Below are 13,934 nucleotides of genomic sequence, written 5' to 3'. Positions count from 1 at the left end.
GTGAGGTCTCTGGGAGGGGTGTGTGTGTGGTGTGAGGTGTCTGGGAGGTGTGTGTGTGTGTGTGAGGTGTCTGAGCGGTGTGTGTGTGTGTGTGTGAGGTGTCTGGGAGGTGTGTGTGTGTTTAAGGTGTGAATTAATAATACACACATAGCATCGTTACACTCCAGAGGACGTCTTCTGTTCTCAGTCTATTCTGGATGAACAATAAATGGCACCCTATTCCCTATATAGAGCACTACTTTAGACCAGAGCCCTTAGACAAAATGTAGTGCACTATATAGGGAATAGGCTTCCATTTGGGATGCAATACATATTATCTGTCAGTGTGATGTACAATAGAATATTGGTTTGTAACAGAGTTTATAGGATCCCTGGCTATTTCTACAGTATATTCATCTTTCTCAGATTCCACCTTTCTCCCTGTTTCCCTCTCAAAACGCATTGGAGAAGTTCAGAAGGGAGGGACCTTGGACTTCCTCAACCAATATGGAGGCGAGGAGATGGGATGCAAGGAATCACGGAAAGACACATTGAATATAGAGTCCATGTACTGTGGAATGTAATAACGTCGTCCTTGTTAGTTTAACAATAGAAGGGTATAGAATAGTGTTGATAGGGGACCACACTAAGGGTATAGAATAGTGTTGATAGGGGACCACACTAAGGGTATAGAATAGTGTTGATAGGGGACCACTCCAAGGGTATAGAATAGTGTTGATAGGGGACCACTCCAAGGGTATAGAATAGTGTTGATAGGGGACCACTCCAAGGGTATAGAATAGTGTTGATAGGGGACCACTCCAAGGGTATAGAATAGTGTTGATAGGGGACCACTCCAAGGGTATAGAATAGTGTTGATAGGGGACCACTCCAAGGGTATAGAATAGTGTTGATAGGGGACCACTCCAAGGATATAGAATAGTGTTGATAGGGGACCACTCCAAGGGTATAGAATAGTGTTGATAGGGGACCACTCCAAGGGAATAGAATAGTGTTGATAGGGGACCACTCCAAGGGTATAGAATAGTGTTGATAGGGGACCACTCCAAGGGTATAGAATAGTGTTGATAGGGGACCACTACAAGGGTATAGAATAGTGTTGATAGGGGACCACACTAAGGGTATAGAATAGTGTTGATAGGGGACCACACCAAGGGTATAGAATAGTGTTGATAGGGGACCACACTAAGGGTATAGAATAGTGTTGATAGGGGACCACTCCAAGGGTATAGAATAGTGTTGATAGGGGACCACTCCAAGGGTATAGAATAGTGTTGATAGGGGACCACACTAAGGATATAGAATAGTGTTGATAGGGGACCACTCCAAGGGTATAGAATAGTGTTGATAGGGGACCACTCCAAGGGTATAGAATAGTGTTGATAGGGGACCACTCCAAGGATATAGAATAGTGTTGATAGGGGACCACTCCAAGGGTATAGAATAGTGTTGATAGGGGACCACTCCAAGGGTATAGAATAGTGTTGATAGGGGACCACTCCAAGGGTATAGAATAGTGTTGATAGGGGACCACTACAAGGGTATAGAATAGTGTTGATAGGGGACTACACTAAGGGTATAGAATAGTGTTGATAGGGGACCACACCAAGGGTATAGAATAGTGTTGATAGGGGACCACACTAAGGGTATAGAATAGTGTTGATAGGGGACCACTCCAAGGGTATAGAATAGTGTTGATAGGGGACCACACTACGGGTATAGAATAGTGTTGATAGGGGACCACACTAAGGGTATAGAATAGTGTTGATAGGGGACCACTCCAAGGGTATATAATAGTGTTGATAGGGGACCACTACAAGGGTATAGAATAGTGTTGATAGGGGACCACTACAAGGGTATAGAATAGTGTTGATAGGGGACCACACTAAGGGTATAGAATAGTGTTGATAGGGGACCACACCAAGGGTATACAATAGTGTTGATAGGGGACCACTACAAGGGTATATAATAGTGTTGATAGGGGACCACTACAAGGGTATAGAATAGTGTTGATAGGGGACCACTACAAGGGTATAGAATAGTGTTGATAGGGGACCACTACAAGGGTATAGAATAGTGTTGATAGGAGACCACTCCAAGGGTATAGAATAGTGTTGATAGGGGACCACTCCAAGGGTATAGAATAGTGTTGATAGGGTACCACTCCAAGGGTATAGAATAGTGTTGATAGGGGACCACTCCAAGGGTATAGAATAGTGTTGATAGGGTACCACTCCAAGGGTATAGAATAGTGTTGATAGGGGACCACTCCAAGGGTATAGAATAGTTTTGATAGGGTACCACTCCAAGGGTATAGAATAGTGTTGATAGGGGACCACTCCAAGGGTATAGAATAGTGTTGATAGGGTACTACTCAAGAGCAGAACAAAAAACATTGTTAAAAAATAAACATTATTCTATGCTGCTAGACAATGCTGTCAAACAGTCAAAATCAATGTCAAGGTTTACTGTCAGCCTGAGACGGCATAGCACTCAGCTTTTATCTTTATACATATTCCTCGTCTTTTCGGTTGAAAGACACCGTCACCTTGCCCACACAACCCTCTCTGCAATGTCACAGCCAGAGGAAATAAATCCTTTTCTAATTCCTAATATGTTATCTATAAAAAAGGTAGCTCAGAGGGATGTCTGGAAATACTGCTGCGTCTACAGTGTCTTGGGTTCAATATGGGTATTGGTTATTAAAGGCGGGACTGATAGTTCCCCGAGTATCAAACGCATGCAGTTAAGATTCATGTGTGTCGTGAGCCTTGTACCGAACGGCTGTTCAAAGAAGAGTGTCTGTCAAGGATGAAACATGAAGAACGGTAGAAGAACAAACAACCAACAGGAGATGAAAGAAGTCACAGTAATAAGTTGGCTGGAAACACTATTTTTTTTTTTTAATACAACATTTCAACATACAGTGTCTAGTGTCATAAACAATACAATGCTATTAAAACACAGAATAATACAAAATTATTTTTTAATATTTTTTTTTACCATGCATTCTTTACTCAAGTATTCATACGTACGTACGACCCTCGTTTCTAGGTTCCCTGTGGTCAAGGACAATAGTCAGGGTTTCTGACTCTTTGCATTTCATCTCTGTGTATTTATTTATTACTTATCGCTCCATTTTCTCTCCTTCCCTCTTGTTTTTAGCATGTTAATTGAATGTGTCTGATATTTGTCAACTTGTTTAAGTCGAGCACATAACTTTTCACGGCGCTGTAGTTTGGCAAATCATTTTGTTTGCGAACCAGAGACATCACTATTGGTATAAGGAAGGTGGTGTGAAAACAAGTATTTCATTGACAAAATGACATAAAAATGAAGGACAAACACAGTAGAGAATGTCCCCCTGAAACCATTATGATAAACATATTATTATTGTCATTATTATAATCATCATCAATACTATTACTATTATCATTCCAGTTGTAAGGACTCATTTACTCATGAATGTAAAAACTAAATCAAGACTACATATTCTCTTTAGCAAACAACAAAATATAGTACAATCTGCCCCTCAGAGCATAGGAAGCTTTCAGTCAGTGCTGCTTGCTGCGTATGAATAAGAAATGCATTTAAGGCTGATTTGATTTGACACGCCAATCCTTCAATTTCAAATTGGCAGAAATGGAAGCTGACGAAAGTAGAATCCAAAATGGAAGCCGATGAAAGAACAACAAAACAATGGTATAATACAGATGCCATTTATGATATGATCATTCCCTTCTATGGTCCAAGAACCGTACCTAAACCGAAAGGCAGCTATCTGTAATCGTATCGAACCTACTTGGTTGGAGTGTACTCCTCCCTCGGCTTAAACAAAACGTATCCCTCAGGACAACTATCGGGTTCTAAATTAAAATAACAATGGCTTTGTGTTGAATCCATATCCTTTGCGATGCTGTTGCTAACATCTGAAATGTAACTGAAATACTGAAATGTAACCGACAGCTTAAAGATATTCTGTCAACAAGGCATTTGAACAAGTTGTAGTGAATGACTGCTATTTCACATTTTTACATCTTTGGTTTTTTTTCTCCGTTAAGCTTTCACATAAAATCAGGACATCATATCCTCTTAATTGTGGAATCAAAGGGAGATTTACGCTTAATTGTGTTACGGATATGTCATTTAAGATTTGACTCAGTATAACTAAACCTGATTCTTTGCTAGTCTAGTGACCATAATGCTGAAGGACTATGCCACAATTTTTTATATATATATATATATATATATATATATATATATATATATATATATATATATAAACAAACAATGGCCTGAAAGAAAATGTCCTTGTGGTGTCTACATATCTATGAATCTCAATCAAAAATATGCATCAGTCTCTGTAACTGTCATCAGAAACTATGCCTTTCTGTCTTTTAGTAACTAGCAACTCTAATTGGGAAATACAGTGGGCTGTTTACACCAGTTTCCCTCTAAAATCAAACACGGCAGAAGTGACTAGATGATGTGTGGAGACGCAGAGGAGGTGTCAGCAAGTTATTTACACATTAACCAATAAGATACTGTATCTGTATTTCATGGTGCTGAATGTGATGGAAAGGAGATTTACAACACGGTTCCAGATCAAATGTTTATCTAGTCAGATTAATAATACCAGTTTAGTCGACTATTATCCAGCTATAGTGACCGGAGTCAGAGTCTCAAAGGGCAGACAGTCAGACCTGATAGATGGACCCCATAGAGGTGGTTAGAGAACTCATCATGGATATAACCCATTTTTGCATGAAAATTGTGCTATCATAGACGCCATAATTGGACAGATACAAAGATGAGTCCTCTAACTAACTCTATGATGGATACACATTTTACTGAAACCTCTGTTGACAATGACATGTAGACTCATCAAGGGGTAAGTGAAAGCATTTAGAAAACCGATTATAACCGAAGCTCATCACTAAAAATAAAGCTATATATTATAAGGTATGGCAGCAGCAGTGTGCCAGTGTAACACATCATGATCCCTTCTGATAATTGTATAGAGGATTAGAATTTCAAACGTGTGAAGAAGGACGAATTGTCTGGACATACTGTAGATAGACGGAGACTGGCTTTCATGATAAATGCACAGTACAAAAAGCAACACTTGTATCTTGCAAAAAAACAAACTACATGTGGGTACATCATCATCATTATGTGGGGATCATCATCATCATTTTGGGGGGGGGACATCATTATCATTATGCGTGTACATCATCATCATTATGCGGGTACATCATCATTATTATGCGGGTACATCATCATCATCATTATATGTGTACATCATCATCATTATGTGTGTACATCATCATCATCATTATGTGGGTTCATCATCATCATCATTATGCGTGCACATGATCAATCATTATGTGGGTTCATCATCATCATCATTATGCGTGCACATCATTATGTGGGTTCATCATCATCATCATTATGCGTGTACATCATTATGTGCGTACATCATCATCATTATGTGGGTTTTCTCATCACCACTCATTTTGGTAGTACACTCATCTAACCTGCATTGACCACTCACCTCCACAGCACCTTACATTATTGCAAAGGGTCACTCTCAAAGTCAAAACTCAATGGGGAAAAACATGATAATACATTTGATAATATGTCAACTACAAAAAAATCACTTGAAATAGGTGACCCATGAGAAAAGGTACATATTGAAGAATCAATTATCTACGCTAAGATTGAACCAATTGCAATACACTATTTATTTATTTCTCTATTTTTTTTTTTAACAATTTGAGGCTGTATCAAAAACTTTGTAAAAAAATTAGATAGAGATTTTATCCACCATTTTGTTCAGTGTTTTCTGGTGATCTTGTTCTTCAGATCTCTCCTCTCCTCTCCTCTCCTCTCTCCTCTCCTCTCCTCTCCTCTCCTCTCCTCTCCTCTCCTCTCCTCTCCTCTCCTCTCCTCGTCTTACAATGACCTTTGAGTTGTGAATAAAGATTGCATCCCTTTCAGGACGTTCTAAATCACTCTCAACAGCAATGAACTGTTTCCCGCATAAACTGTGAGAACAAGAGCATCATCATCACTACATAAAAAAATAATTACTCCTTGTCTAAAATAAACTGCAGGAGGCTTTTTCCATATCTGATTTACACAAACATTTTTGAAGTATAAATACACTTAATATTATTTCAACAGGCCGATCGATAGCTATATACAGAAGACACATCGCGTCACCATAAAGGCAACATGGCATTCAAATTGTCAATGTTATGATCATATTCGGATAAGGGAGCCATTTTAAATAATAATAACAAAGAGGGACATTGTATTGTATTTCCCTCTTGCATGATTTTGGGTGGCTTCGGGAAACCCAGGCAAGGTAAAAATCCTTGAGCTTCAAGTCAAAACTATACATCTGATAATAACTGGGCCAGGCTGATGTAGAATCACAGTTGTCATGGTTGCCCTACGTGCTAACATTAGCTAACGGTAATGTTTGCTTGTTTAGTCCTGACTGGGCTCGGTCTACCTATTTTTTTTTTACCGTTCCTTTCTGATCGAGGGAGAGATCATGTCTGTCTGTCTGTCTGTCTGTCTGTCTGTCTGTCTGTCTGTCTGTCTGTCTGTCTGTCTGTCTGTCAATCAGAACCATCCAGATATACAGTGGATTTAAAAACAAAACTAATAAAACAAACAGAACGTTTATTAAACACATTTTAATGATTTTTTAGGCTAACTTTGTTATGATCATCTTGACTAGACATTGTGTGAATAAGGATACAAATATACAATTAGTGTTAAAAGGCAAACCTTATTGACTCGAAACACTGACCCACCGCCCGACAAGCCACTGTGTTGTCTGTCTGTCTGGCTACAGGGCTGGTGCAGATCCACATGATTATGTTGTTTCTGTTTTTATTCATAGAACTCTCTCTCTCTATTAAAAACCTTTTTGCCTGTAGTGTGTTTGTTTATTATCTTCTTGTATTATTCAAGATAAAATAACATAAAGAGTGCTGTTAAGCAAGTCGTTTGATTTCGTTTGAAGTCACACACCCCCTCCCCCCGCCCAAAACTAAACTAAACTGAAACAAATAACTAAATTAAAACCAACGCCCATTTAGTTTCAAACTGAGAAAACAAAAGCGCTGGGACCAGAGGGGTGTGTCTTCCCAAACTAGCCATTCAGCTGTAGCCAATGAGACGACAGACTGAATAGTGTCCTTTTTGTGGCTACTGTCGCCGCGGCTAACATCTAGTTCTCCCTCCCATCTTTCCAACAACTTCAACTCAGACTCAATCAGATCACCCCAAAACCCTCCCAACCCAAAATCCAAAGTTTGTTCCCACTTTGTCCTCCTCCTCCCACCCCTTATTTCCAAACAGACACTGAATTGAGACCGTTACAAGTCCCCCTGCTTCCCTCCTCCTTCTCTGGAGGAGCCTGCTAAACCCTTAGGGTGGCACGTAAGGTGGTGGGGATCTGTAAGGGGTCATGTTCTTTGGACGAGATCCTTTACCTTCCATAGGTGCGGTGAAGGGGGGCGGGGGCTGGTAGGGGGGCGCGTTGGGGTCCTCGTCCCTCAGAGCCGTGTACTCACCCAGAAGGTCCTGGTTCAGAGGGGTGGTCTCTGGACTGGCCATGTTGGGGTACTCCGGTGGGGGAAGAGGGGGTTTCTCCTCCTGCAGGATGAGGGGCATGGAGGAGGACGGAGGCGGCTTGGAGTCGTCAAGCTCGTCTGCGAAGATTATGGGCACCCCCTTCTTAATGAAGGTAGCCTGGTCCTCGATGGTCAGCTTGCCCTTGCGCTTCTTGCGGTAGCAGATCATGGCGATGATGCCAGCGATCAGCAAGATGGCCGCCACCACCACGGCCGGAATCACCGTGTGGAGGTAGACGTCGTCTGTGCTCTGGCGTCCGGTGCCCAGCGCCGGCGTGACAGCTGGGGGTATAGGGATAGTGATTTCACCAGGCGGGACAAACATGTAGTTCCGGCACGCACCCGTTCCTTTGACCTTGATGCTGATGGGTATGAAGTCCGGTTCCATGGCGGAGATGAAGGTCTGGGAGGGCCTTCCCTGGGCGTCAGAGATCCTCCTGGACATGGTCTGAATCTGCTCCTTGGGACAGGGGTTCTGCTGGAGGCTGTTGTTGGTCCACTCCACCACGATGGATCCCTTGGTGATGTTCCTCAGGGTGACCGTGCTGCTGTTGCGGTCACCGAACGAGTATGCCAGCTTCTTGATGAGCAGAATCTTCTTGTGGATGTCATTGGTCACCATGCGAGGTTCTCCGTGTAAGCGGGCCTGGAACAGGACCGGGGACTTATCGTTGGATGCCCAGCGGTTCACACGGACCTCGAAGGCGTCGATCGCGTTCAGACCACCCTTATCGGTGGCCTGCATGAAGTACTCGTGCTTCCCAACGTGATGTGAGTCTGGAAGACCGTACAGCAGCTGGCTTGTGCTATTAAACTGTATCCAGGAGTCATCCCCGACAACTTCATTGTGGTTCATCCTCAAAGTCAACCTTAGTTTGTCTGTTGTACCGTCCTCCTTGTCAAAGAATGTATCGGATGGGATTTTCACTTCAAAATATGTGCCCACGAAGGCATTGACCTGATCGATGGGGTTGCGGAGATCTGGTTTCTCATTTCTTGGGTCAGGCACGATGGACGAAGGGGTGGTGCGCCTGGCTGGTTTGACTGTGGTGGTCTTGGGCTCCCTTGGCATCGGAGTGGTCTTCGGTCTCTTTGGTTTCTTGGTTGGCTTTCTGGTGGCGACTGTGGTGGGTGGAGGGAGTGTCGGTGTGGCTTCCACAACAGTATGCCTGGTCAGGGTGGGTTGAATGGAGATGGTACTAGTGGACTCCATCACTCTGGTTGGCAGGGGTGCACCCTGAGTGGGAGTGTGGGCATATGAGTCTCTGACACGGATCGTGGGCTTCATGGGCAAGGGCACAGGTCCTCTCATGGGTGGAGCAGAGCTGTCTGTGGGGGCAGCAATGGCAGGTGACGACAGGGTGGGTACAATGCGAATAGGGGGCTCGACAACAGACGTTGGGGGAAGCACAACAAGAACAGGGGTAGGGGTATTGTTGAGCTGGCGCCTCACCCGTTTGGGGATATGAGGCTTCTTGTTGGCGATGTGCCAACCGACCACAGGGTATCCCAGCTGAGCAGACATAGTGCCTTCTTTCGCCGGTGCCTGGACGCTGCTGATGTTGGGGACATTGCTCTGGTCTAGGGAACAACCCAGCTTCCAGGATAACAAGGCTCCGTTCTCCACCACCTTTTTGGCATTTCCCGGTCCGGCCATGAAGGCGGTCATGTCGAACAATCTGTTGTTGACCACGGGAAGTATCTTCATGTGCTGGAGCGCCACGCCAGAGAACTTCTTCATCTTACTCAGCAGCTCCACCCTCTGCCTGGAGCTCATCTTGGTGAGGTCGGCATCCAGAATCACCGTGAGCACCGTCACCGGTTCCTCTGTGCCGCAGACAAACGGCTTGACCTCATTGTTGGATGCTGACTGAATGGCTAGCTGGATCGGGTCGGCGTGTTCCTCTGGGTGCACCTCAATGGAGAAGATGTCCTGGCTGCCGTTGGATGTGGAGACGGCGATGTAGTGGACACCCTTGTCCTCCTCCAGTGGTAGACCCTGTAGGATGTTGCTCTTCCAGTCCCAGTGCAGCCATGCTGGAAGCGTCTCCTTGCCTGACTCAGTTATCTGGAAAAAAACAAAGATAAACAGAGTTGATAAGTCTCTCTTGTTTTGATGAATAATTTAAGATAAAATACAAGAAAACAACAACAACAAGCAAAATAATAATTTTACGCCCACTACATTTACCATTTCTGTTCTACCCACAGCATGACTACGTCTTTGATGATACAACTTGTTTACAATTCATTATGATACAGAAGAAGAACATAAGAGATTGAATCATGGCTTGTTTTGATCTTTTTGGTTCATAAATAACATTTGGATAAAAATTGGATTGCACTAACATCTTTTTTAAAACAGCTATTGTGCAAAACAAAATCTATAAATGTTGAGGCAATCATTAAAAATGTACAACGTTGTTACTGCACACAACTTGAACTTTCCGATTAGTGCAGATCTAGGTATATTGACACTTTTAAAGGTGAGAGAGAAAACACGATTCAAGAAAAAACTGTACATAAAATATCTTCCACATAACCAGTGTGGTTACGACATCTACTGTAAGTAAACCTAGTTCTACTACTGGTTTAAGTCCCATGAACATTGACTGGTAAGAAAAAAGGGAACAAAGAGGAGCATGTTTCAGAGGCATCAAACTCAGGGGACTGACTATTGTCTAGAAGCATGTTTCAGAGGCATCAAACTCAGGGGACTGACTATTGTCTAGAAGCATGTTTCAGAGGCATCAAACTCAGGGGACTGACTATTGTCTAGAAGCATGTTTCAGAGGTATCAAACTCAGGGGACAGACTATTGTCTAGAAGTATGTTTCAGAGGCATCAAACTCAGGGGACTGACTATTGTCTAGAAGCATGTTTCAGAGGCATCAAACTCAGGGGACAGACTATTTTCTAGAAGTATGTTTCAGAGGCATCAAACTCAGGGGACAGACTATTGTCTAGAAGCATGTTTCAGAGGCATCAAAATCAGGGGACTGACTATTTTCTAGAAGTATGTTTCAGAGGCATCAAACTCAGGGGACAGACTATTGTCTAGAAGCATGTTTCAGAGGTATCAAACTCAGGGGACAGACTATTTTCTAGAAGCATGTTTCAGTTATCAAACTCAGGGGACTGACTATTGTCTAGAAGCATGTTTCAGAGGTATCAAACTCAGGGGACTGACTATTGTCTAGAAGCATGTTTCAGAGGCATCAAACTCAGGGGACAGACTATTGTCTAGAAGCATGTTTCAGAAGCATCAAACTCAGGGGACTGACTATTGTCTAGAAGCATGTTTCAGAGGCATCAAACTCAGGGGACTGACTATTGTCTAGAAGCATGTTTCAGAGGTATCAAACTCAGGGGACAGACTATTGTCTAAAAGCATGTTTCAGAGGCATTAAACTCAGGGGACTGACTATCGTCTATCAATTTGTGGGATAAAATATACAAGACACATATTGTTTTAGACACGATCAATTCAAATAAGACTATATTGAATTTAGCCATTTGTGCATGGAACCCCTAGGCATGTTTTTTAGATGGTACCTAAGCTACAGTATAACATCACAAATAAGACTTGGGATGCACGTTATCTAATACAGCTAACACAACAACTTAGCATAACCAATTAGGCATTTAGAGATATTATATTAGTTCCAGGAATCTGACAGAGTAATATATCACAGGGGAATGACAAAGCATTCAAATAAATAAAAATAAAAAACAGCTAACGCTTCCTCTGATTCCCTCCTAGCTCCAACCAACAAGTTCATTTTGCGGATGATAAATCTTATAGTTGATAAATTATGTAGAGCCCAGCGTTCCCAAGATGGATCATTAATGGTCTAACCAGTATACAGCCATCACCAGGGACAGGAAACAGCAGCTGGGCTTTTTACAGCAGTCCCTCAGCCTCCTGCTTTTAGACACACACAAATGGACAGGCGAATGCAAACACACACACACGCTGGCATGCACACACTCACGTAGGTACAGACACACACACACACACACACACACACACACGCTGGCATGCACACACACGCTGGCATGCACACACGCACGTAGGTACAGACACATCCACACACACACGCTGGAATGCACACACTCACGTAGGTACAGACACATCCACACACACACACACACACGCTGGCATGCACACACTCACGTAGGTACAGACACATCCACACACACACACACACACGCTGGCATGCACACACTCACGTAGGTACAGACACATCCACACACACACACACACACACGCTGGCATGCACACACTCACGTAGGTACAGACACGGAGGCAAGTACACTTGTACACACATACGCACTGACACCCACACACCCACACACCCACACACCCACACACACACACACACACACACACACACACACACACACACACACACACACACACACACACACACAGCCCCCATTAACAGTCCTCCACCTCCTACCGTTGCATTTGACAACTATGGTGATGGGTAAAGTGGTGCTGTATCCAAAAGCCTTTGGCTGATATCACCAGGAGATGATGAGATGATGTCTGTGAAGTGTGTGTGTGTGTGTGTGTGTGTGTGTGTGTGTGTGTGTGTGTGTGTGTGTGTGTGTGTGTGTGTAAGATGATGATGAATACACAGCAGGAGGCAGCTGCTCTGCCCCCTTTCTCCCCACTTTAATAGTGAAGTTAATTAAACCAGGGGGTTGTTAATCTCATCAAAGACACTAACTATAGTGTCCCCAATGGCACCCTATTCCCTATAATAGTGCACTACCTCTGACCAGGGCCCATAGCCACCCACTATAGGGAATAGGGTAGCATTTGGGACTCCTCCGCTAACTGTTTGATGAACAGTATACTGATTTCTGCTCATAGCCCCAAAACCCACCGTTCGAAACCCACTGTGACTATCAGCGTCTCTGACTATCAGCTTCTCTGACTATCAGCTTCTCTGATGTCTAACACTGCATGGGGAGAAGAGGAATCTACGACGTGACGGAGGAAAAAGAGGGATGGAGGGACGAGAACTAGATGAATGAGCGTTGTCCAATCACCCAAGGCATCGGGCCTAATCAACATCTAAGTATCTAAGACATCCTTTAACTGTTTTCATTAATGATATCCTCAGCCCTCGATCAATCCACACCACCATCATTTAGGGCTAACGGATTTGATATTCAGTAGCCGCCAGGGAGGGATAAAGCACCCATGGTCACAGCCGTGTCGACAGCCAAACAGATAACATTCAGATGAAAGAGAGAAGGACGGACAGCCCGACTTGGCATATCTTTGTGATATGATTTGGTGAAGGACTGAAATGTAGAGAGGGAGGGTGGGACAGAGAGGCTGAAACATAGGAGGGGGGAGGGAGGGTGGGACAGAGAGGCTGAAATAGGGAGGGAGGGAGGGAGGGAGGGAGGAAGGGAGGGAGAGGCTGAAATAGGGAGGGAGGGAGGAAGGGAGGGAGGGTGGGTGGGACAGAGAGGCTGAAACATAGGGAGGGAGGGTGGGACAGAGAGGCTAACATAGGGAGGGAGGGAGGGAGGAAGGGAGGGAGAGGCTGAAATAGGGAGGGAGGGAGAAAGGGAGGGACAGAGAGGCTGAAACAGGGAGGGAGGGAGGGAGGAAGGGAGGGAGGGGCTGAAACATAGGGCAGGAGGGAGGGAGGGAGGGAGGGAGGGAGGGAGGGACAGAGAGGCTGAAACAGGGAGGGAGGGAGATAGGAAGGGAGGGACAGAGAGGCTGAAACCGGGAGGGAGGGAGGAAGGGAGGGACAGAGAGGCTGAAACAGGGAGGGAGGGAGGAAGGGAGGGAGGGGCTGAAACATAGGGAGGGAGGGAGGGAGGGAGGAAGGGAGGTAGAGAGGGAGGGAGGGAGGGAGGGAGGGAGGGAGGGACAGAGAGGCTGAAACAGGGAGGGTGGGAGGGAGGGTGGGAGGGAGGGACAGAGAGGCTGAAACAGGGAGGGAGGGAGGAAGGGAGGGACAGAGAGGCTGAAACATAGGGAGGGTGGGGGGGAGGGAGGGAGGAAGGGAGGGACAGAGAGGCTGAAACATAGGGAGGGAGGGAGGGACAGAGAGGCTGAAACAGGGAGGGAGGGAGGAAGCGAGGGAGGGAGGGGCTGAAACATAGGGATGGAGGGAGGGAGGGTGTGACAGAGAGGCTGAAACAGGGAGGGAGGGAGGGAGGGTGTGACAGAGAGGCTGAAACAGGGAGGGAGGGAGGGAGGCGAGTTATTGGCACAGCTGATTCTTTCCACTGGAAAATGTGAGTGGT

General features: G+C 44.7%; 1 protein-coding gene across 2 annotated transcripts in view; it reads right to left on the bottom strand.

Annotated features, from left to right (window-relative positions):
- Positions 1-2,877: 2,877 nt before the first annotated feature.
- dag1 (dystroglycan 1) overlaps positions 2,878-13,934 on the bottom strand; it is a 93,717-nt gene continuing 82,660 nt past the window's right edge. For both annotated transcript variants that reach the window (XM_055869879.1, XM_055869880.1), the window contains exon 3: positions 2,878-9,720. In XM_055869879.1, coding sequence (XP_055725854.1) covers positions 7,447-9,720 — 2,274 coding nt within the window. In that variant the 3' untranslated portion in view covers positions 2,878-7,446. The remainder of the gene's footprint in view (positions 9,721-13,934) is intronic.

Source organism: Salvelinus fontinalis, chromosome 18 (genome assembly GCF_029448725.1).
Source record: "Salvelinus fontinalis isolate EN_2023a chromosome 18, ASM2944872v1, whole genome shotgun sequence".
NCBI classification, from domain to species: Eukaryota; Metazoa; Chordata; class Actinopteri; order Salmoniformes; family Salmonidae; genus Salvelinus; species Salvelinus fontinalis.
Note: the sequence above shows the minus strand (reverse complement) of the source record. Positions and strands in the feature narration are given on the sequence as shown.